This window comes from Phlebotomus papatasi, chromosome 3, assembly GCF_024763615.1.
Source record: "Phlebotomus papatasi isolate M1 chromosome 3, Ppap_2.1, whole genome shotgun sequence".
NCBI lineage: Eukaryota > Metazoa > Arthropoda > Insecta > Diptera > Psychodidae > Phlebotomus > Phlebotomus papatasi.
Genome location: NC_077224.1, coordinates 54,161,314 through 54,186,295, shown reverse-complemented (window position 1 = coordinate 54,186,295; position 24,982 = coordinate 54,161,314). Strand labels below are relative to the sequence as shown.

The window sequence follows — 24,982 nt, the reverse complement described above, 5'->3', positions numbered from 1 at the left end:
TTTTTTTTCAAATGTGTTGTTTCCGAATAAGGGCAAGTTCTCGATCACCTCTAATTGCGGAGTATTTACCAATTTCTTAGAATTCACTGCCATGTGATAAATTGGTTTCTTTTTGTTGAAAAAAAAAGAACTCCAGTAATCGTGATCTTATTTTGCGGACAAATACTGTACAGTTAATTCAACAATTGGCGGAAAGATCTTTTTGGCAGCAAAAGTAGAACATGAGAATTTCCTACGTAATATTAAACAATCGAATTTTATGCCAAGATATGAATTTACTTGATTATTTTTGGGTTATGTTCTTCTTTCCAATACAATCTGATAGCAAATTGTAGAAGAAAATATAAGAAAATCGTATATAAAACGAAAGACTTCAACACCTTTAAGAAACAAACCTTTTCTGGAGAAGAAAAATTTTCATTTTAGGGATTCTTAGTGCGTGATATGTTGGTGGTTGGGATTTTAAAGTAAAACGAAGAGTAAATGGATATAATTGAAGTCAATAAATTGCCAGTTGGCATTAACAAAAAATAAATATAAAAATCCTCTGAGCATTGAGGGTGATCATGTCATGAGGAAAAGAAAAGCTATACACAAGATACTAAAGTGGAACTCCCATATTATGAGTTGCTACAGAGGGAGATTTAGTGGTGAAGAAAAAAAAAGAAACAGCAAAGACTAGCAAAACATAGAACATTGTGAATTTTGAGGCACAAACGCACTTATCGAGGACTTTAGCTATATTTCTATGTTCAAATACTATCATTATTATATTATTACATAGAAATCATGAGGTATGAACAGAAACAATTTTAGTCTGAAGGAGAGAATGTTTCATAAGCAAATAACAGCGAATTGTACGATTTTATAGACTTTAGTGGGGTGCTTACAATCCAGGAGGAAATCGAAGAAGACAATCATGGGAAACAATAACTGCACACATTGCTGCGGAATGTCACTTATTATTATTTCTGCGCAAGTTCTTAAGGGAGATCAAGACATGGAAAAAAACATCAAAATCGCTAAATGTTTCCGTCAGTTTCTGTGCGGGCAATATACTTCTTTGTACCAACAATAATCTAGCTAAAAACACATTAGTGGAATTTCACCCTCTCATGCTCTTTCCCACAAAACCATCAACATTATCAACTATCATAACCAAGCATATTGAGGGAGGCACCCAGCGAGAAAGAGAAAGATTTTCCTCAATCTCGCTTTAATCCAAACTCCACAAAGTTATATACCTCATAATAAAAACAACAATATTGTGTCAGGTCACAAGTTGAAATCACAAAATGCCTCACGACAATCTCATACCTCCCTTCATTCCTTTTGGGCTCTACCCATGCCCTCTTTCATCCTTCCTCTATCTTAAGTGGTTGCATAAATAACGAAAATATTTTGTTCGATTGTTTTATTAAATCGATAAAATAATAACTATTTTTATTGCCATTTCCCTCTTGCTCTGCGGCTTCTGATGTCGATGACTCGGAATTGTACCTACCACAAATCCCAACTGAGACGGTATTTTTCTCAGTGCGGGCTGCAACATTTAATTTGAGTGCAAGAACTATTTCGCATTTGCTCACAACAATTGCTCATTCGATGGTATTTATGAGATAATATTGCAAAATGTTAGATTTTCCTACAACAAGGAGAAAAAATGTCAAGTTTAAATATCCCAATCCATGAGTGAAAATTATTTATTATTTTTAATTGTATCAAACTGTTATATTGTTTGGTGAAAGTTTTCGATATTGAGTGTTCTTGGCTTTATTCTGGAGTTGCCAGGTGTGCCACTATATTATTGAGATATTTCATAAAGTCTTTTTTGATTTTTAATTATATAGCAACACTGTGATTGCTTCTTCTTGAAGCTCAAAAGTCTAACAATATTTTCATTCATTTTATGCAGGGCGTTATGTAAGAAATCTATATTGCTTTCTCTCCTGAAGTATATGTTTAAGCGTTAAAATCTTTGAAATTGTTATTAGAACGTCACTAGGCTATCTTTCAACTAATTCTAATGACCTAGACACAGATAAACTTATGACTTAAGCCGATAGACAGCTTAAGGGCTTCAAGTAAATATAATTAAAATAATAATCAGATTACATTTCCATCAGTTTCTGACTGAATTGCCTCTCGGGTGAAGCCGAGAAATGGCTGTATTAGTGGGAGGGAATTTAGTCTAATCATCATTTTGATAATAATTACGATAAGCTGTCTCGCGGATTAAGTCGTAAGTGTGTCTATGGCATCGACATACCTGAGGATTAGCAAAGAGATGACTTAACGTAATTATATTCAAAATAATGATAAAACTACATTTCCATAATTTTCCACTAAGTCGTCTCTCGGCTTAAGTCCTAAGTATGTCTAGGGCATATAGCATAGGGGCCTTGACAGACCTGAGGATTAGCCGAGAGACGGCTTAGCATAATTATATTAGAAATAATGGTCAAACTACATTTCCGTCATTTTCCACTAAGTCGTCTCTCGGCTTAAGTCGTAAGTGTGTCTAGGGCATAAGACCTGTAAGTCGTTTAACACTCTACGCTAACATCTGTAATCATTATTCTCTAAAATAAATAAAAGTCGAACGCCAAAAGAAAAAAAGGACAGAGACAGGAACTTTATCTTTGAAGGACTTTAAGCATTTGAAGTGAATTAAAGAAAGAGAAATAACAGCCTTTGCCTTACCACGTTCAACACATTTAAAGATTTGTGCCAAAAACACTATGCCGATATCTGTAACTGTTTATTCTCCAAATATCTACAATTCACAGATAAAAACCTAAAAACAATTTTTTTTTAAAACTATATAAGTAGTCTTTAAAATTATTTGCCGCTTACCAAAAATGAATGTTAGAAAAAAAACGGTAGGGGAATGTTGGTGGCATGGTTCGCACAGGGTGAACCTTCAAACAACGCAAATTTTCTCTTTGTTTGCAAAGAGCTAGTTCGTCATTTCTTAGCCATTAGATAGATCATTTATTAAGCTCATAAAACGAGATGAGAAATGGTAGGTCAGCTCTTTGCAAACAAAGAGAAAATTCGTATCGATTGAAGGTTCACTCTGAGCGAACCATGTCTACATTCCCCTATAACAGACAAGAATCAGAGAAAATTGACCAGCATTTGGCAAAATAATTTTCCTTGAGAATCCATTATTGACAAAAAAAAAACATTAAGAAGAAAGTTTAAAAACATCTTGTGGTCGAGTCTGATGGGAAAAATCTTCCTCCTGTTCCTCACATTGGACCGAAATCTCCCAAGACAAAGAGAATGGGTCCAGAAGTTGTTCCGTGAGGGCTAATGATCAAAGTATATGATGATGGCAAATACACCACTTTTCCTCCGGACCCATTGTCGAGTCCCAACACTCTGATGAGGAAGAAAGGGCGTGTCGACGGACGCCGATACTCATTCCATGAAAGTACAGAGCACTCGTGAAACCATGACTTCGTGACGTCACGAGACCCCCGGGGGCTGCAAATCACCTTCACCATCGAAGGTAACTCACTCGGGTTTGCTGCTGAGCCACAATTCACCATCAATTGTGCCTCCTTTTTTTCTCTGCCCCATCCGTGTGCGAGTTACTCTGGCGGAGAGAAGAGCGACCCTGGAGGACCAAGTTATATATGGGCTTCTTCTTTGGGCTTCTTGAGATCCAGAGAGGAAAGGAGCTTATTGATATGGGTTTGGAAAAGTGTGTGCAACAGTAACCATGCAAAAATGGATGAAAACGATGAAAAAATTGGCTATAAATCGCAATTATGATGTGCCTTCAGTGGGATGTGTTTATTTTATATTATATATTTTTAAATGCACCATCTTTCATACGCACCAGATTCTTTGATCATTCCACACCCAGCCACTTGTACTGGTACGATGAAAATATTTTTCCCTCCTGATTCGCCTCAGCATTATAATAATAATCATGGTATGCAAAACAGTATCCTCAGATGTAATTTTGTCGCTGAGAAATTCTCAGAAAGCCATCCATCAAGAATTCTTGAATGAAATGTCGAGAAAAAAACACGCATATTGGTACTTATCTAGATCACAAAAAACCAAAATTAGCTTCTTCAGTGTATTTTTCCAATTTAAAAAATTCTTTAGTGAGTGACTTTTCGATGCCTCAAATTGATCTTTTTTTCAAGAAATCGAATTTCGACTTTAGTCTATGAATCTGACATTTTGGAAAAAATGATTTTTTCCCGATTCTTCAATACTCCATTCATAATCTACAGGCCAAGCGATATAAACTTCTGCTACTCGATAATCACTTTTTAGTCCTTCGTTCTTGAATACGTTTTAAAAGCAGTTCGAAAAGAGGCTTAAGAACACTAAGGCGGTGATGGACGTAATGGCCTCTACTCACTAGAGACATTTATGTCCATATTGAAGCAAATTTCCTACTCTTGTGTATGAAAAAAACTATTCAATATGGACATACATTTGTCTAGTGTGTAGAGGCCTTTTAGCTCCTTTAACGACGCGACGATATAAAAACTTTGCTCTTACTGACTCGTTTAATACAATGATTCAATTGTAGAATAAAATTGGCCGTTATAACCGAAAACAACCGGTAAACAATTATTTGTCTTTAGACAAAGTTTTCCATCAGATTGTCTATTTGTTAGAAAACTATAGGTCAAACGGTAAGAGATATCGACTTCAAATCTTCGAATACATGCCTATCGAGTTTGAATTCATTTAAAGGTTTTTAAGGAAACATGGCTATGCGGATTTTAAACTAAAAGGATGTCCAAATCTAGGATATTTTTGTTGGAGTCTGATTAATTCCTAAACTAAGCTATTTTCATTAAAAAATATCGTGAAATTGGCTTGCTGAATATGCTGCGGTCCCGAAAAAGTTAATCAGCAAATCAATCAGAAGTGTTCTGACACTTTTTAAATGACTATTATCTTGGCATAATTAAAAAAATATATATATTTGGAAAATGTTGGTGCTTGAATTGAAGAATTTTACAAATTTTCCTGTGCCTATGTATTTTGCTAGGAAGAATTCGAATAAACTAACAATGTATGCTTTAGCCAGTTTTCGCAATCAAAACATTCCAAAAACAACCAAAAGCCATAACTCTTCTCTGGGTTGAGAGAGGTACATTATAACATAAAATCCAAAACACGATTTGAAAACACTTCCATTCTCACTATCTCCTCAAGTCCATTTGACTGCCAATGAAATATCATTAATCACATCAAATGATCTCATTGAAAGTGTTTTCACAGCGATATTGGCAAAAATCACTTAAGTGAAACGTTTTCTTGAAAAGATTTGAACACCATCAATTGCTCGAGTCATTCTTCAAAATGCTAATGCGCCCAACACCCATCGATCGCCACTGTATCAATTGAACATTGAGTAACATCCAACTCAATTTCATCGACAACTTCCAGATACAACCTTATTTTCACCTCAAGTAGCAATAAATAACAATCATTGGCAATCGAAAAAGGTGTTAGACAACAAACGCAAAACCGCGTGCAAGTCAATTTGATGGGAATTTTCCTCATATCTTTTGCTATGCGATGTTTTTCATCTTAGCTAAACCATCTTTCTCTTTGCTTCCACATAATCTCTTCCAATCCCAATGAAGATTATATGTAAAGGTGAAAAAAAAGATATACAATCGCCGCTGAGCTTTCTTTTAATCCTCATACCTAACACCCAATAGAGTCATTTTCAATTGCATTTCAATCATATAAAACATGTTTTTATATGTTACATCTTGGCAAAATCCCACAAGAATAAATGATCAAAGAAGTGAAATTATCGCTTCTGTGTGTTTCTTTTTCTTTATTTTTCATAATACAAAATGATCAATTCATAGGTAAAATTTGAAATATTTCTTCAATTTATCGTATTGAACAAATATTTCTTCTATACCTTTGGAATTCAATTTCTATTTTTGCTCTCGATGCACTTGCAATATTATTTGTGGGATTCCTTCTGCTTTAACTAAAAAATATGGAATATGCTTCAAGAGGCTTACAACTAAGCTAATTGATGACGATATATAAGGAAATGCTGGTTTTACTTTACAGAATCAACGATAATGACCAATGCACAATACCTTTTGTTTATAAACATGTTTTCAAAATTTCCAATGAGAATGAGCGAGATGACTAGATCTAGATCTCACTCACTCTCATTGAAATGTGCAAAACATGTTTAGTAAACAAAAGTTATTGTGCGTTGGGCATAATATACAATGCTATTCGTATTACAAACCTTTTTAAAAGAGATGGCAAAGCGTTTCAATTTTGCGGAGTGCTCGAACTCACGAGAAAGAGCTCCTCGTATGTTATCTTTTCGCATGCTTTTTGGGTACATACCGCTTTACTACCGATAAAATTGATTGATAGAATTAAAAAAAACCATTCAGAAAAAATCGCTTAAGAAAGGCATATTTGAGAATATTTTAGAATGAGTAACAAGATTACGCACAAATAAAACAGTAAATCCGAGAAAGGTCTATCATTTACGGGTACTTTATACCAATTCATTACCGTTTAATTCCAATGCAGCCGAAATTTCAAGATTTTTCAAAAAAAAAACGAACTAATGTAAGGAAATCGGTTGAAAAATAAACCCTCCAAAGTGGTTAAACTCTGACATTAGAAAATTCAAGATGGCGATTTTTTTAAGGTCATAGGTGTGTTCAAAACATATTCGAAAACTAAAAAAAAACTAGGAGCCGTTTTCAAAATAAACCAATGGTTTTTAAAGGGGCAGGATGTGGTGGGGTGAAAAGAAAACGACTGTCCTAGACAAGCGCCTGGCAAGTTGGCCTTTTTATATGGAGCTATTTGAAGCCAATTCCTAAATTAATCTCGGACTCAGCTCACAGTGCTCCGACGAAAATATTTATTTAAACAAAAATTTAGTATATTTATCCCTTCATACGGAAAGATATCTTATAATAAAGGTAAAGATACCTTATAAAGGTATCTTATAAGGTAGCGAGTGCAAAAAAAATCTCATATAAATTTAAATGTATGAGAAAGTGTCTTCAAATATCAGGTTGGTCCTAGATAATATTGATTTGTGGGGGAGTTATCGAAGATCTGAAGCCGATATGTCTTACCGTTTGACCTGTAGCCGCATCAGAAGTCGAAATAATGGGTTATATAACTGCTTGTTTTTCGAGTTCATGCAGTAAAAAGACAGTAATTTTCTTTGTCATTTTATCAACATAAAAATTATCTTTTCTTAACGTTGATTTTCCAATATTTATACAAGGAGTTTTTCAAACAGGTTTACTACAGAAAAATGTCTACTACAATTTCACATGAATCATAAATTAGACGTAGCTGCAGTAAATATCCAGAAAGTCCACTATTTAATTTAATATAATTTTTATATGTTGTACAGTTCACCTGGTGATGAAATCCTTTGAATAAAAGGAATAGCAAGGGGTTATAATACTTCTAAAGTTTTGTAAGACTTCAAATGTAGTATTCGACTCTCATTAGCGCAAATGAAAGATGCAAAGATGCAAATTTTCCAGATGAAATGATTTGTCCAAATCCAAACAATGTATATGCCGTTCAGATAATCCTTCACGTGGGAAGAGATATAAAGAAATACCAAAAAGGTTTGGATAAACCGTTGCTTGCTCTCTTTAAAAAGTTCGTTCCATAGAGATATATGCTAGGCACACTTACGACTTAAGCCGAGAGATGGCTTGACGTAATTAAAATCAAAATATTGATTTGACTAAATTTCTATCAGTTTCCCACTATAATTAAGCCGTTTCTAGGCTTAAGCGCAAATACGGTTTAGTCACAAAACTAATGGCAATGTAATCTAATCATTATCTTGATTATAATTACATTAAGCCGTCCCTCGGCTTAAGTCGTAAGTGGTAAGTGTGTCTATCACCCTTACAACTATATAGCAGAACGTACAGATCAGCTATATGTTTGCTGAATTAGAGAAAAAAATGCTAAACATAATCTGTTCAGAAAAATTTTTTTTTATTAGCAAGACAATGTTCATTTTTAAGTTGCACTTTCTTATGAAATTTCTATTTTGTAATTTTTCTGCCCCTGCAAATTTAGTATCCTTTTTATACATTGAAAAGTGGCGATTATGGAATCTTTCTTGAGACTTCTACTCTATCGTTCTCCGCCACTTTACACATTCTGCTATGAGTTTGGACTATGGAGCAAGTTTGAAAAGTGGCAAAGAACCCAAAGGTTATCTAAAATCTCCGCTGTTGTTCTGATGAGTATGTTTTATCTTCTTTCGTACCACAAAACACTCTCAATAGAAGAGGCCATTTCAGCAGTTTCATGGAGGAAGATCGCTTGATTAAAAATTCACCGACGAAAAATAGTTCCGCAAATATGTTTATCAAATTCACTATTTAAACATACCAAACACACATTTCAATAGCCATATTCCTTTGACATATAGGAGAGCGGGGTAGTGTCATACAGGATAAACATTCTTGATCAGTAAATCAGTAGACCCTGGCAGAAGATCTCGTAAAGGCTTATTTATCAATTTCATACTGCTTAGAAATAAATGCCAGTTCTTCCTTGTTAGAAGTTGCCCAATTTCGTATTGAATTGACATACGAATGGGGCAGTTTTATTCATGTTTTTGCTTCGATAAGTTCGTTAATTTTATTGCTCTAAAAATTTGATTCGTATAATGAAAAATAAACCTTTTCTAAATGAGTGTCGAATTTTATGAATTTTACAGATTGATTTAAAGAATTATTTAAAAACATTGGGTAACTGTACCAAATTTCGACATAGTTGCATGTAAGCGTCAAAGTCTCAAATTTTAAATGTATTGTAAGGTGGGGTAACCGGATCGTTTTCCGAAGAGTGCTACTTAAACGCTTGTCTTTGGACTGATGAAATTCTTTTTTACTTCTTCTAAATCCATAGAATTATTCACTGTTTCATTCAGAAACATAATATAAAAAAAAATTATCAAAAAATATTAAAGAAAACTTATAAAATAATGATAATACTGAAATAAGTCACCATGCACTAACTGGGTCGCCTTTTCGCTAATTCACTTTTTATTAAAACTTTGGATTTAAAATACTTTTTTCAAAAGGGCAAAAAAAACAATAAATGTTTTCAATCAACCATAGCTGTCATTAGCGAAAATATCACTGCTACAAAATTTTTAGTGAAGAACCCAGTCGGTACAAGATTGAAATGAGTCGATTACAGTCTAGTGTGCTAATCCGGGCACTCACTTATTTAATTGTCAAAAATATTATTTTTGCTTTTTCTCAAACTTGAGTAGTTATATTATGTTATTGTAGTAACTATATTACGGAAATAAAAATAAAAATATTATTTTAAGTGGATTAGCAATAAACGATCTAGATAGCGAAGCGCCCAGATTTGCACACTTGACTATAATATTTTTAATACAAATTGATTTTTTATTCCTTCGTCTTAAGGAGTGTTGCTTATAATTTTGTTAACAGTTTATCGTCTTTATTTACTCTAAAATCATTCTTAATGCATTTTAAAATGAATAAAAATGTAGACATAGCTTTGGTGCCCTATTTCGGCCATCATCATTCTTATAGTTCCTTGCCCTTCGGAAATTGTTCTATGTGTTTTTTAAGTCATCTCGTTTGTCGAAGCTACATTTTCTTGTTATTCTTTTGCATTGTATAATATCTGGAGTATGTAAAAACTGAAAATTCAGGGAAATTTGAGGAACAAAAAATGTGGCCGGAATTGCAAGCTGACCGGAATTTTGCACACTACCCCATGACTTTTACCACTTCTGTACGCCAAAGAAATTTATTTCTATATTTTACAGATTTGTTCTGTAGAACCGTAGTCAATTTGCTTCAAAATATTTCTAGTGTATAGAGGCCATCATACATAAACATTATCCATTTGTAGTTAAATAACTATTATTATTATAAAATACTTAATTCACATGAATCCTTATCTAGAGTTTGATAGCCCACAAAGCATTCAAAATCAGACAACAATTTAAAACTAAAATATTTTAGAGAATTAAATATACAATTAACATTCAATTAATTTACGGACAGTTTTCTATTTTTTGATGAAACAGTCATAAAGCAAATTTCGAATGCACTATATGAAACTATCCCATCCTCCTGTATGTAAAAACTCTACAAAATATGCATAGCTATTAATAATATTAGAAAATTATCTGGTCATGGCATAGATATTGTGCTTAAAGCTGAGAGGAGATATGGTGAGATCCACAAGAAGTAGCAACGAGAAAAGAGACGAAGAAGGTGAATGGAGTGCAGTGAGCATTACTGTAATATGTTTTGGTGTGTATCCCCATGAGAATAATGGGACTCATGGGGCTCTTAATAGTTTTGAATATCTCCCCAATAAGATTTGAGCACAAGAAGAGAAAAAAAATAGTAAAGAAAAATGCCACAAGAAGTAATAATTCCAAAAGATAGATTTCATGTTGTGGAGTCAACTGTGAATCGTGGAAATTTATCTTGAACTGATAACCCATCCCCATACTCACAATATGCAGAATAAGTATAGTAAACCTATGGAGAAGTTTCTCTTTGGCAATTTCCCAATACCCCAGAGTGTGTCTCTCTGTCTCCAGTTACCAGCAATATTTCTATGGTAGAATTATTGCCATTTCTTTCTGTCTTCCTCCCCATGGAGTGATATTTTAGGCGGCATGATTTGCTGAAGGTCTCCTGGAGACAATAAAACAATTGAGAAAGTTCTTATAAGAGCGTGGGAAGAGGGTGGAAAAATACCATAGTGATTTTTCATGCATTTTCTCTCTACACTTGGCAAAAGATCATCTCTCATTTTGATAAATAGTCACGTGGAAAAAGTGGATCTACGCAAGAGATTATTCATCGAAAGTCATGCTCAAAAGTTCTCCATTGTAGAATAATGGAATCAGAGGTCATGAGAAAGATTACTGATTTACCCTTCTATTTATTGCAGGATCACCTCCATTGACTGGAACCGGAACTGTAAGAGTAATTGTACAGGATATGAATGATCATAGTCCTGAATTTGCAAGGCAATCTTACCGAACCGTTGTAATGGAGAATCAACCATCGGGAAGTAAAGTCTTGCAACCTAAGGCAACAGACAGGGATGCTGGTCTGAATGGAAAAATTCGATTCAGTTTATTGGGGGAGAAAGTGGAGAGATTTCATGTGAATTCTGAAAATGGAGAAGTAACAACAGCTCTGATCCTCGATCGAGAAGACACATCCATCTACCACTTAACCCTAATGGCTCAGGACAGTTCAGCCACAGAACCCCGAGCAACAGCTGTGAATCTCACTGTTGTTGTGGCTGATGTTAATGACAATACTCCCATGTTCGAATCTCCCTCCTTCAATGTAAACGTTCCGGATCGCATCAAGGCTCAACAATTTGTCTTTGGAGCTCGAGCTGTTGACCTAGATCAGGGTGCTAACAGTCGGATTGTTTACTCCATCAGTGGCAAAGATGTTGATAAATTTGCCATCAATGCCAACACTGGAGTTATCAAGACCTTTGAAGAGCTATCCCTCAATGGTCAAGGTGTGGATAAAGTATACAGTTTGATAGTGAAGGCTGTGGATCAGGGAGTAGAACCAAGATCAGCAACAGCTGAACTTACAATCTTGTTGAAACCTGCTCATCTCTTTCCGACATTTTCATACATGGCTGAAACCCAATTTGTTATGCCCGAAGATGTTGCTGAGGGCAAGATGATCACAAAGATATCAGCCACATCACCAAAGAAAGGTCCAGCTGGAAACATAAAGTACGCCATTGCTGGAGGAAATACCAAGGATGCTCTTAAAATTGATCCTAGTACAGGAGAAGTGACCATTGGCAAGGGTGGACTGGATTACGAAACACTTCAGCAATATGAAGTATGGATAGAGGCAGCAGACTCCGACAGACCATCTCTGAGGAGTGTTATTCGTTTGCTCATCAACGTCACAGATACAAACGACAATGCTCCTGTTATGGACAAAATGATCTACCACAGTGAAGTTATGGAGGAGGAAGCACCTCCTCTGACAGTGGTCCAAGTCAGTGCACAAGATGCAGATTCCGATGAAAATGGTCAGGTCACCTATCGCCTGAGCAATGATTTTGAGGGTGCCTTTGAGATTGATTCGGATACAGGTGAAATTTTTACAAATATGCGCCTTGATCGGGAGGAAGTGTCTCTCTTCGAACTCACCGTTGAGGCTGTGGACCAGGGAATGCCTCAACTCACAGGAACTGCCACAGTTTTGGTAACAATCCTGGACAAGAATGACAATCCACCACGGTTCACACGACTCTTCAGTGTCAATGTAACGGAAAATGCTGAGATTGGATCTTTTGTGATCAAAGTCACATCTTCAGATCTCGATACTGGAATCAATGCCAATGCTTCTTACAGTTTCGCAGAGAATCCCGGCAATAAATTCTCAATTGATGCAATTTCCGGAAATGTAACTGTGACTGGTCATCTGGATCGCGAGCAACAGGATGAATACCTGCTCAAAGTAGCAGCTGTTGATGGAGCTTGGCGAGCAGAGACTCCCTTGACAATCACAATTCAAGATCAAAATGATAATGCTCCTGAATTTGAGCACAGCTACTATAGCTTCAATTTTCCGGAACTCCAGAGAGCTGTGGCATTTGTAGGGCAAGTTACTGCAACTGATCGTGACAAGCAAGGACCAAACTCTGTTATCTCCTACTCCCTACAACAGCCATCGGATCTGTTTAGCATAGATCCTGCTACTGGAGATGTCTTCAGTAAGAGAACTATCCACTACAGACACACCCAGATGGAAGCTTCTCCTGAGAACATGTACTCCTTGACCGTTCTTGCGACAGATAACGGCAAACCTCCAATGTATTCCGAATGTTTAGTTAACATCAACGTTGTTGATGCTAACAACAACCCACCGAGATTTGAGCAACATGAATACCTATCTCCAGTTCCCGAAGATGCTCAAGTTGGACAGCGAGTAGTTCAAGTCATAGCACGGGATGAGCTTGACTTTGGCATTAATGCCGAAGTGGATTATGCAATAATTGGTGGCAATGGAACCAAGAACTTCGGAATCAATAAACAAAATGGCTGGATTACTGTACTCAAGCCCCTGCAGAACTTACTTAGTCGTGTCTTCGCACTTCACATCCGTGCTGTGGATCGGGGAGTTCCTCCACAGCAAGATGAAACCACAGTCACCGTTGTCGTGACGGGAGAGAATCGCTTTGCTCCCGTCTTTACGGCTCTCAGTTACCAAGTGATTGTTCCTGAAAATGAACCTACAGGCTCAACAATTCTGATTGTAAGTGCCTCAGACAATGATGATGGTCCCAATGGAATGGTTCGTTATACCATTTCCGGAGGTAATGAACGCAAGGAATTCGATGTACATCCAACATCTGGAGCTGTGACCATTCTACAATCTCTTGATTATGATGTTGTGCAAGAGTATCATCTCAATATCACAGCTGAAGATCTGGGTTTTAAATCCAAGAGTGCAGTTGCCATGCTTACAGTTACCCTTACGGATATCAATGATAATGCTCCAGTATTCAACCAAACCGAATATCATGCTCATCTACCGGAAAATTCACCACGGAATAGTTTTGTATATCGTGCAATTGCTACGGACAGAGATTCACCAAAGAATTCTGTAATTCTGTATTCGATTGTTGGAGGATCTGGAAAGGATCTCTTCTACATCGAACAATCCCTGGGAATTATCAAATCCAAAACGAGTTTTGACTACGAAGAAGACAACCTCTATACTCTGGATGTAATGGCAGCTAATCCTGACTCTACTATGTCCAATACGGTCAAAGTGATTGTCCACATCACTGGAGTTAATGAATTCTATCCGAGATTTATCCAACCAGTATTTCACTTTGATGTTTCCGAGTCTGCAGAAGTTGGCACGAGTGTTGGTGTCATTGAAGCTACAGACAAGGACTCTGGAGATGACGGAAAAGTGTACTACTTGCTAGTTGGATCAAGTAATGACAAAGGTTTTGGGATTCATCCAGAAACAGGAGTAATGTATGTTGCCAGAAATCTTGACAGAGAAACCCAAAGTCGTGTCGTTCTCACAGTAATGGCTAAAAATTTTGGGGGAATCCGTGGCAATGACACTGATGAAGCTCAAGTTATAGTTTCGATTCAGGATGGCAATGATCCTCCGGAATTTATCGTGCCAACCTATGAAGCAAATGTGTCTGAAGGATCCCAAATCGGAACCAAAGTTATTACAGTCAAGGCTGTAGATAAGGATATTAGGCCACAAAATAATCAATTCAGTTATTCAATCATCGGAGGAAATAGTGATCAATCATTTAAGGTGGATCCTCAGACTGGACAAATAGAAACTTCCAGGAAACTTGACAGGGAATCCACTCCTGAGTATTCTCTGACAGTTGGAGCTATTGATACTGGAGTTCCACCACAAACGGGTACAGCAATGGTACATATCTCCGTTACTGACATCAATGACAACGGACCAATCTTTGATCCTGCTGATGTTGTAGGATACGTCACGGAAAATGAGCCTGCTGGAACTAGTGTAATGACTCTTACAGCAACAGATCCTGACTTGCCACCAAATGGCGCACCATTCACTTACTACCTCATCGGAGGAAGGCATAAATCACTGGTGACTGTAGAGAAGCACAGTGGACTGATGAAGACAACAAGGAGTTTAGATCGCGAAGCTACTCCAGTCTTAGACCTTATTGTGGAAGTTGAAGACAATGGAAAGCCCAGAATGCGATCTCAACACGCAATTACTATCAACGTAAGGGATGAGAATGACAGTCCATCGACACCTCGTGTAGTTCATGTTCTCGTTCATGCTTTCAATGGAAGGATTCCTGTGGGAAAAATTGCCGATGTACATCCAAATGATCCTGATATTGTTGGTGACTATAGGTGCAAAATTTTAACCCATGGAGCCTCTTCAGCAGCTCTTCAGATACCCAATGGATGCAATCTGCACACTACACCAAAAACCCAGAGTCAAGGATATTCCTATTCAGTGTCTGGAAATGATGGACGACATGCTGACGTGGTATCCACAGTTAGTGTTGAATTCCTCTTTTTCGATAACATAACTGTTGAAAATTCCATCACGATCAGAATTGAAAATGCATCGGCATCGAAATTCCTAGGTTCTGCATATAGATCCTTTTTGGATCTCATGAAGAGCGCTATTGAGTCAGGAGATGAGCTCAATCTATACTCCTTGAGGGATACAAACAGTAGCCTTGAATTGACTGTGGCAGTGAAGAATCTCTCTGGATACCGATCTCCCTCCTACGTTACTGAGAAGTTGTCCAAAAAGCGTCAAGCTATGGCTCAGCTTCTTCAAACGTCGTCCATAATAATCGGATATACACCTTGCAATCAAGATACCTGTGACAATGGTGGAGTGTGTTCGGAGAAGATCTCAGTTAGTCGAGAAGAGACAAGAATTACAGACAGTCAAGCTCTGATCTTTACGTCGCCTCTGGTTAATCATGATTTCACTTGTCGTTGCGTTGAAGGATATACCGGAGTGAGGTGTGATAAGCGTCAGGATCCCTGTTCACCAAATCCTTGTCAATCAGGCGGAGAATGTCGTCGTCAAGGCTATGACTTCCAGTGTCACTGTCCACCCCATCGAGAAGGAAAGTTCTGCCAACTGGAAAGAGGTGATGCATGCTCAAGCAATCCATGCAAGAATGGCGGATCGTGCAGAGAAAGTCCCGATGGATCCTCATTCTTCTGCCTTTGTCGTCCAGGCTACCGAGGAAACAACTGCGAAACAATTGCTGACTCATGCAGACCCAATCCCTGCCTTCATGGTGGACTATGCGTCAGTCTAAAGCCTGGCTACAAATGCAGCTGTGTCGACGGTCGCTATGGAAGACACTGCGAGAGAGCTACTTTCGGATTCAAAGAACTCTCCTACTTGGCATTCCCCTCACTCAATGCCGCCACGAACGATATCAGTATCATCTTTGCGACAACAAAACCAGATGCTCTCCTTGTATACAACTATGGGCATCAAAGTGGAGGGAGATCTGACTTTGTGGCGATGGAAATTGTCAAGGGAAAGGCTGTCTTCTCGTTTGGAGGTGCAAGAACAGCCATAACTTCTGTTGTTGTTGGAGGACCCCATGGAACGCTATCCAACGGGAAATGGCACAAAGTCACTGCGACAAGGAATGAGAAGGTCATGTCTTTGAGTGTCTCGAAATGCGATGAAAATGGAGATGTCTGCGATGAATGCCGTCCTGGGGATGCATCCTGCTACTCTGACGACATTGGACCGACTGGGTGAGTAATCTTACTTTAAATTGTCCTCAAATACTTGAATTAGGGTCAGAGGAACGTCTGTTCGACAGGGAACCCCTATTGACACTTTTGTCAAAATGATGAAAATTATTGAATGTATTTAGTAAAATATAAGAAAGATAACGTTTTTTCTGTAATATACGTTTTACTATAAACAGAGATGTTCAAATTTCATATCCAAAATGGTATAGGGTAGGGTATCAGTGCTGACACGAGTTCTTAAAATGCCAATACACGTTCCTTTCACCCTAAATTATTTTCGTATGATTGAAGATTTTTCGGTAATCGCCAGTGGGAAAAAATCACCTCAAGATTAAAAAAAACACTTTTTTAATCTTCCCCAGAGCTTTCGGTCCGTATATGGAAAGCTCTGGGGAAGATTAAAAAAGTGTTTATAATCTTGAGCAGGGTTGGGCGAATTTTTTCACATTTTACATCATTTTTATATAGTGAAAAAAGCATTTAACGTGCTACATTTTTAACATGTAAAGTTAAAATGTAAAAAATGTAAAATTGATTGATACCCACCAGATATCAAGGTTAATTATTTTATATTTTACTCAATCAAAGATTTTCCTGTAATCAGTAAAATATTTTGCGATTTTTGGCTGTAAAGTTTGTCGTCTAAAATGTATGATGAAATTTACCAATTCAAATTTTCTACTACCTAGTTGAACCAATATAATAGTAACCATTTAAACGATTAATAATTTTTGAACTTCTACATTTACATGCTCAAGGAGTTTTCCAATTGTTCTGTGGTTTCTGCTAATCATCAATATTGTAAAAATCATTGAAATTAAGATTTATTTCCTGCTCTCTTAATAACGATATTTTTTTGGGGGAATTGCCATATACCTTGTCCAAGACATTACATTCCAGAAAACAATGTTCATGAAGAGAATCAGTGTCTCCTTGCTAACACTGATTCTGTGGTAATGAATGTTTCTGTGATAATATTCTAAAAACCATTGTGCTTTATTATTAAAATGAGACTAACGTATTAAACAAAAATTCACACAGAAATTATGATATTTTATCAATTTTTAATAAAATCTGCACAGAATCCGAGTAAAAACGATCAAAATTGCTAAATGTTTCGTTCGAAAACTGTAAGGATTTTATATTCAATTATAACCGTTTTGTGCTGCAGCTGTGCGTTCTTTATTTGCAATTTCAACCTTTTCGTGTTAAAGCTACGAGTGTATTACATACAAGTGAAATCATTTAAAGCTTAAGTTGTGCGGGATATTTGAACATAATATTAACCGTTTTATGCTGAATCAGTGCCGATTCTAGAGCCTAACATTATTTAACTTAAGTAGTGCGAGTTTTATGCACAATTATGATCGTTTTTTTTTTTTAATAAAGATTAATTTGAAAATACATATTGCGGCTTTATGTTTTGAGTTGTGTGTTTTAATCTCCTGTATTAAGAACACAAATCCTTAATTTTTCCTGCCCTCCTGGAGTTTTTATTGACCTTTTCAGTGCACAGAAACAGCTAAATAATTCTTGATCAACTCTTCTATTTGAAGCACTTTCTTTTAGTTTGAATTTCTGGATATATGATAATCAATAATGTAGACAATGTATCACTGTATTATATTTACATTGCGAAAAAGATTCCCAAGAAAAGCTAAGCCATTGTGAGAAGGCGTCGATCTCGAGGCAGACCTAGAACAAGGTGGCTGAATCAAATTCAGAATTTTGCCTTGGAACGCCTTAGAATCGAACCTGAACATCTTCCTGAAGTGGCAGAGGATCGATATTTATATTGCTTAGGCAATATTTAAGAGATTCAAAAATGCTTAATTTTCCTTTTTTACATTTTACATATTTTTTATATTTTTACATATTTTTTTACTATGTAAAGGCACAACCCTGATCTTGAGGTGATTTTTTCCCCACTGACGATTACCGGAAAATATTCAATCATATATTAACTACGCCAGTACAAACATCCAATAAATTATTTTCTTTTCGCAGAACCCTAAACTTCAACAAACAACCCCTTCTGATTGGTGGTTTAATGTCTGCCGATCCTGTACTTGAGCGTCCTGGTCAGGTGCATTCAGACGATCTTATTGGATGCGTCCACAGTGTATCAATCAATGGAAGACCACTTAATCTCACCAATCCACTTAAATCTCGAGGAGTGGTACCGACATGCAGCAGGACTACTGGAGGACCTTGTTCCAGAGGTCTTCCGGGTGATCCTAGTCTACCTCTGTGTGGTTCATTTGGGACGTGTATGGATCGTTGGCATACAGCTATGTGTCGATGCGGAGGAGAATTACTCTCTCCAGATTGCTATCAATCTTTGGATCCTATCTCTTTGAGCGAAGGTGGCTTCATTGAGTTCCAGATCTCTGAAAAGCACAGACGGATGCAACTACTCGAGCATCTCTACAGTGGAGCTTCAATGTGGAACTACGAAGTTTCGCGTGAGAAGAGATTTACTTCTAAGAATGGAGGAAATATCACAACATTAGCTCTTACTGAGGATCCTCCCAAATCCATGAGTATCTTGTTTAGAACATTGCGGCCTAATGGACTACTGCTCTTTGCGGCTACCAATAAACACTACACATCAGTGGAATTGAGAAATCGAAGACTGGTTTATAGTTCTCAACAGAGTTCTCCGGTCAACATGACTGATCAGCATCATGACAATCTGGCTGATGGGAAATGGCACAATCTGACGCTATACACCTTCAGTCGAGTTCTCCACGTATTGGTGGATGGGAAGCTTATTGGAGATGAACTGGATTCAGCTGGTGTCCATGATTTTCTAGATCCGTATCTAACAGTATTGTCAGTTGGAGGAGTCAGGCGAGAATTGATATCACTGGAAACTGTTCCACCGCCATTTGAAGGATGCTTTTCGAATTTTACTATCAACAATGAGATTCAGCCTTTTAATGGATCCGGAAGTGTTTTTCCTGAGGTCCAGACCCGTGGGAAAGTTTACCAAGGATGTCATGGATTGATTGGTCTAGGATCAGCTCAAGTTACCGATCCACTAAGCATTGGAATAACCCTTGTCATTGTATTTTTTGTAATTCTATTGGTGGCCATCTTTGCTTCGTTCATTGTCTTCAGGCTGAGGAAGCAGCAGAAAGAGAAGAGTGGTGGCCCTGGTGGACCCAGTGGACTCCACAGTAAGCAAAATGGTGGACCTACGCTATTGGGAGGTGGTGGAATGTCATCTGCAGCTGATTGTGTTATGGGCAGAGGTCTCCATGGTGGTGATCCAACCGTTGGCTTCCACTCGGACAATGGAGATCTGATTCGGGGTGTTGCAGGGCACCATCTTGTGGCTCCAGAACTCATTTCGAAGAAGTACAAGGAGCGAGAAATCACATCGGGCGATCATCAGAGACCTCAGCGTCCGGACATAATTGAGAGGGAAGTTGTGAGTAAGAGTCCTCCATTGAGGGAAGATCATCATCCGCCGATACCACCACCGAGTCAGCAACATCATCCCCATGATCATCCAGGTGGAGTGGATTTGGGGTCAGAGTTTCCTGAGCACTATGACCTCGAAAATGCCAGTTCTATTGCACCTTCGGACATTGATATCGTTTACCACTACAAAGGGTATCGCGAAGCCGGCGGTGTGAGGAAATACAAAGCTACACCACCACCTGTGGCATCGTACACTCATCACAAACATCAAGCTGCAGCACAGCAACAGCACAGGCACTCACCGCACCATGCTGGACCCTATGCACCAAGAGTCCCACCAACAGCCAGTGCCCCACCAGCGAGTACACCGCGTCAGCATCAATCCACACCGCTGGCACGGCTGTCGCCCAGTTCTGAGCTCAGTTCTCAGCAGCCAAGAATTCTCACGTTGCACGACATCTCGGGAAAACCCTTGCAGAGCGCCCTGCTGGCCACCACGTCGAGTTCCGGCGGCGTTGGAAAGGACGCTCTGCACAGCAACAGTGAGCGCAGTCTCAACAGTCCTGTGATGTCACAGCTGTCCGGCCAGAGCTCTAGTGCTAGTCGTAAGAATCCGGGACCTCCACCCCAAGCACCCAATGTCACAGCTGTAGGAAGTCTCACAGCTGAAGAGATTGAACGACTCAATGTACGACCACGTACGAGTAGTTTAGTTTCGACATTGGATGCTGTTTCCAGTAGCAGTGAGGCACCCCGTGTACCCGGAGCGGGTCACCATCTGGCCCATCTACATCACTCTCCAGCCGTTGACACTCACAGTTCCACGTCAACAGATGAGAGTGGCAATGACAGTTTCACGTGCTCAGAGATTGAGTACGATAACAACAGCCTCAGTGGAGATAAGTACACAAAACCAGGGGATGATGATGATCGACGTGGGAATGAAAGTGGTACGGGATCGGGAAAACCACCAATTCCTCCACCATCGTATGATGGTTTCGATTCATCGTTTAGGGGCTCTCTGAGCACCCTGGTGGCATCTGACGATGACCTGTCCACTCATATGGGTGGGATCTATCGACAACCAAATGGGGCATCACCCAGTGCAACTACAGCTCTTGGCTGGGACTATCTACTGAACTGGGGACCAAATTTTGAGAGTCTAATGGGAGTATTCAAGGACATTGCCGAACTTCCGGACAGTGTAAATGGACATGTACAACCCCTAAGACTTCCCAGTAGTATGCAAAAGCCCTCCGAAGAGTATGTCTGACAACTCTGAGGCAATATCCCAAAAATAAACCCTGACAGTCATCATAAACCTAAACCTCTTCCTTAGGTGTACATAGTTTAAATTAATAAACAAGTAGCAAACAACAAAAAAACAATTTATCTCCCCATGAATGCAAACAATTTGCTGAAGGACAACCTCGAAAAAATACACAAAAAAATCCTTCAGCGATCCATCGCCTTGGGGATCCCTCTAGTACATCAAGTAGCCACTTAGTCTTAATATTCTTAAGCAATTTACTGTGTGAATGGGTAATGAGAATTTAGTGAGAAAGAGCGAGTGCAAAGATGCAGCCTTGTATCAAGGTTCTACATCAATCCAATCTCCGAGTGCTATAATAAATTAATCAATGAAAGTTGCTAGTGTTAGATCGTAATTTGTTATTAAAATTAATAAGGAAACAAAAAAGAACTACAATTGTATCTTCTTGCCATAATAATGGGAGTTATATCCATTTTTTTTGTAATGAATATATCGTAATCCTTTTTTCCAGTTAAAAAAAATCAACAAGAAAACCCCCTCTAAAACACCTTTTTATCATTTTTAGTTAGAATACAAAATAAGTCGGAATTTTGCAAAAGAAAAGCCAATTAATTTTCTTATGTAAAATTACAAAACTCTTAGGTGAAACGAAATAAATAAAAACAAGACTGTTCAAATGTTTTTTTTTCTCTGTAATTTAAATAAATTAAAGAATGTAAAAGAATCCACTAAAATAGTGATAGAAAATGCAAAAAAGTGTATTATAGAAAATGGTCTAAATTTGCCATTAAGTTAATAAAAAAAAATTAATTCGCGAAATAAAAATTATATCGAAATTTTAGACAAAAAAGAACACAAACTATCAAATTAAAGGGTGTGCAAGAAAATTGATAATGTCTAGACAAAAATATTTGGCACGTTCATTTGTTGCATAATTAGAAGTAGAAAAGCATTTCAGTGACGAGGTGAAATTGTATAAAAGGAACATTAGGAAGCATGAAATGAAAAGAAATGTCTTTTTCCATGTAAATTATCATCAATAAAATCGACAGTAATAAATTTTAGTGTTTCATTTCTCATGGCTGGAGTCCTGGAGGAAAGGGTTCTAAGGTACGGTGTGTGAGAATTTCCTCCGTCTACGTCGCTTAGATTTGATGGTTTAATTCTTTTGTGTTAGTGGCGACGACAAGGTAAAGTAGCAGAGGTAAGTAAATGTACATTGAGTTCCAAATTGAAATTTTTTCTCAAAGATTAATTTTTGATAAGCCTTTTACCGGAAACGGTGATTTTCTGAAATTTTTTGTTTACATGTATCAATAAATTTGGTTTTCCAATATTGCTTTCAGACATTCAAATACGTATATTCAAGTATATACCGTAAATGCGGGTGACTTTGGCACCCCCCCCCCCTTAGGACTTAAGGATGGTCTTTACGATCAGAGGTGGTAGATCAGATCGGTAAAGACTATTCTTGTTAAATGAGAGTGTCGCACTTAATTACTCCTTATTCTTACCCTGGTATAATATCCGCAATTAAATTTAGGGAGAATTCACACAAATTATTCATAGGGGGAAGTGGGGCACTTTTGAATTGGGGCAGCGTCGAAATTGGACTTTTCTCTCCTATTTTTAAATGGAATTGAGCCTTATCATAATTATAATTTAGTTTCGCAAATGGTTTGTGGAGCGTATCGGCCATAAGTTTCTTGACAATGATATGTTCGAGAAAGCAAGTGGAATAAATGATTTTAATTATTAATTTTAATTTTAATTTTATTTATATATAATAATTAATAATTAATTTTAATAAATAAAAAATTTTTCTTTTTGCAAATGAGTTATAATTCATAGATGTTATTTATGTATTTCAAAAAAAATTAATTAATTTTATTTCATATAAAAAATAATTCTTTTCTAAAAATTCTAAAAGTTTCTTGACAAATTTCAAAAAGTTCAATTTTTAAATAACACAAAACAAAATTGAGGGTATTCCAAAATAGTGGAGGAGGAGTGGGGGGTGGGTCTGACATCATCAACTTCTAGCCACTCATCGATATTTAACCTTTGCCGAAAACCGCTTGTCGATATTTCTTTCCGTTCTCTCTCCAGAAGCGTTTGTACTCCGGACGAGACGGACGGGCTGGACGGGACGGACGGGCCGGACGGGATGGACGGGACGAACGGGACGTCTACGAAAATCGATTTTAAGCGCATATGATATTTGTGATCTCTGAGTGTCAAAACGTGTAAATGCAAAATTTGTGCCCGATCTGACGAGGTTGGATTTCACCTGTGGCCACAAAAGCCGAAATTGTGAATCTCAGCTAAGTAATCAATTTTAGTAAGTAAACTGTTGATCAGTAAAATATGATAATAGTTAATAACTTACATACATATTTACAATAATATTACACACTCTGTTATAGACAATTAAAAATTACAACATTTATAAAAATGAGAAATTTCTCACTTGTTTTGCAATATTTTTTGGTGTAAAAGGTTTCGTTTTCAAAATTCCGTAATAACAATAATCTTCAATTTGCATCGCACTTTAGACTATTTTTTCTATTTCTCGTGAATTACGACTTTTAAGAAAATCGAAAATTGTAAATTTTTCTAATTTTTGGAGGTGTACATCTCAACTTCGACACAAAATTTGCAACTTCACATTTAATAAACAAAAATTTGACTTTTATTGTAAGTTTTCTTACAATCTTATATTTTAGGAAAATATTGTTTATTCTTTTGGGCATTTATGTATGACTATCCGGTTTTTCAATATAAATAAATTAAATTACTATATTTGTAGTAGTATCACAGCCACATGTTTAATTTTGGTAATTCATTATTCGTAGTATATTTTTAGTGTTTTTTTTCTAATGGAGATATCATTATGTGGTTTGATCGTTTTGATAAACCATTATTAACAAAATCGTAAATTTTGGATCTTTTCGTAAAGTTAAAATTTGCAAAAAATCAACTTTTAAAGTGTTTTCAAGTTCAAATACTTTTTTTTAGAAATGTATGAAATATGTTTGTAGTCGATGGCAGCCAAAATCCTGAATGTTCAAAATCCTGAAAGAGATAAAATTATATGGAGGAAAATGCCTAGGATGTCTAGGTGCAATCGTGGGAGTAGCTATGACACTTTTAAGAATTCGGGATTTCGGCTTTTGGGATTTTGGCGTTCGGAATTTTGGCTTTCGGGATTTTAGCTTTCGGGATTTTGACCCAATAGAAATTTTGGCTCTTGGGATTTTGGCGTTCAGGATTTTGGCTTTCGGGATTTTGACTTTCGAGATTTTCACCGGGATCCGTTTGTAGTGCAATACTCCCAAAGAAAAAAAAATTGTAAAGAAGTACGAAAAAAGATTAGTTACAATAAGTTTAGAAAATTTCGTGTCTACTTTTTTAGTAAAAAAGAAGTGTTTTCGCCGGTGTACAAGAGGCCGAAAAGACGAACTAGAAACGGTGTTCGCTAAATAAATATCAGAGCAAGTGTTTGACAAACATATTTCATCCCAAATGACATTTTCAATAAAGGAAATCATGAATAAAATACTTAATTTTGAGAAAACATGTGATCAAAATTGATATTTCTTTATAAGTTTCAAAATTTATATTTTTTTATATTTTTGAAATATTTAATAAAAATTATGAAGGCTACTGTGTAAGAAGTTCGATCTTTTTACTCATGAAATATATTGAATTTTAAATTTTACATCTTATCACATTCCACCCCATGTTCCCCTATAAGGATTAAATTAATCACCATTCTTTCAATGAGTTTGAATTATCGATCAAGACTCCGAGTAATGGATATGTCCAAACCTCTGGTCAATTTATAATAATTAATAATTTATTTCAAACTTTATCTTGAAATAACTATGTCAAAATATGAGCCGCTATAGGGCGAGGGGTAAATTATTAATATT

The 24,982-nt window shown here is 37.0% G+C and overlaps 1 protein-coding gene across 1 annotated transcript in view; it reads left to right on the top strand.

Annotated features, from left to right (window-relative positions):
• The window catches only part of LOC129807668 (cadherin-related tumor suppressor), a 92,138-nt gene extending 70,032 nt beyond the window's left edge, over positions 1-22,106 (top strand). The window contains exons 8-9 of the mRNA XM_055857089.1: positions 10,984-16,345; positions 18,353-22,106. Coding sequence (XP_055713064.1) covers positions 10,984-16,345; positions 18,353-21,047 — 8,057 coding nt within the window. The 3' untranslated portion in view covers positions 21,048-22,106. The remainder of the gene's footprint in view (positions 1-10,983; positions 16,346-18,352) is intronic.
• The last annotated feature ends 2,876 nt before the right edge of the window (positions 22,107-24,982 follow it).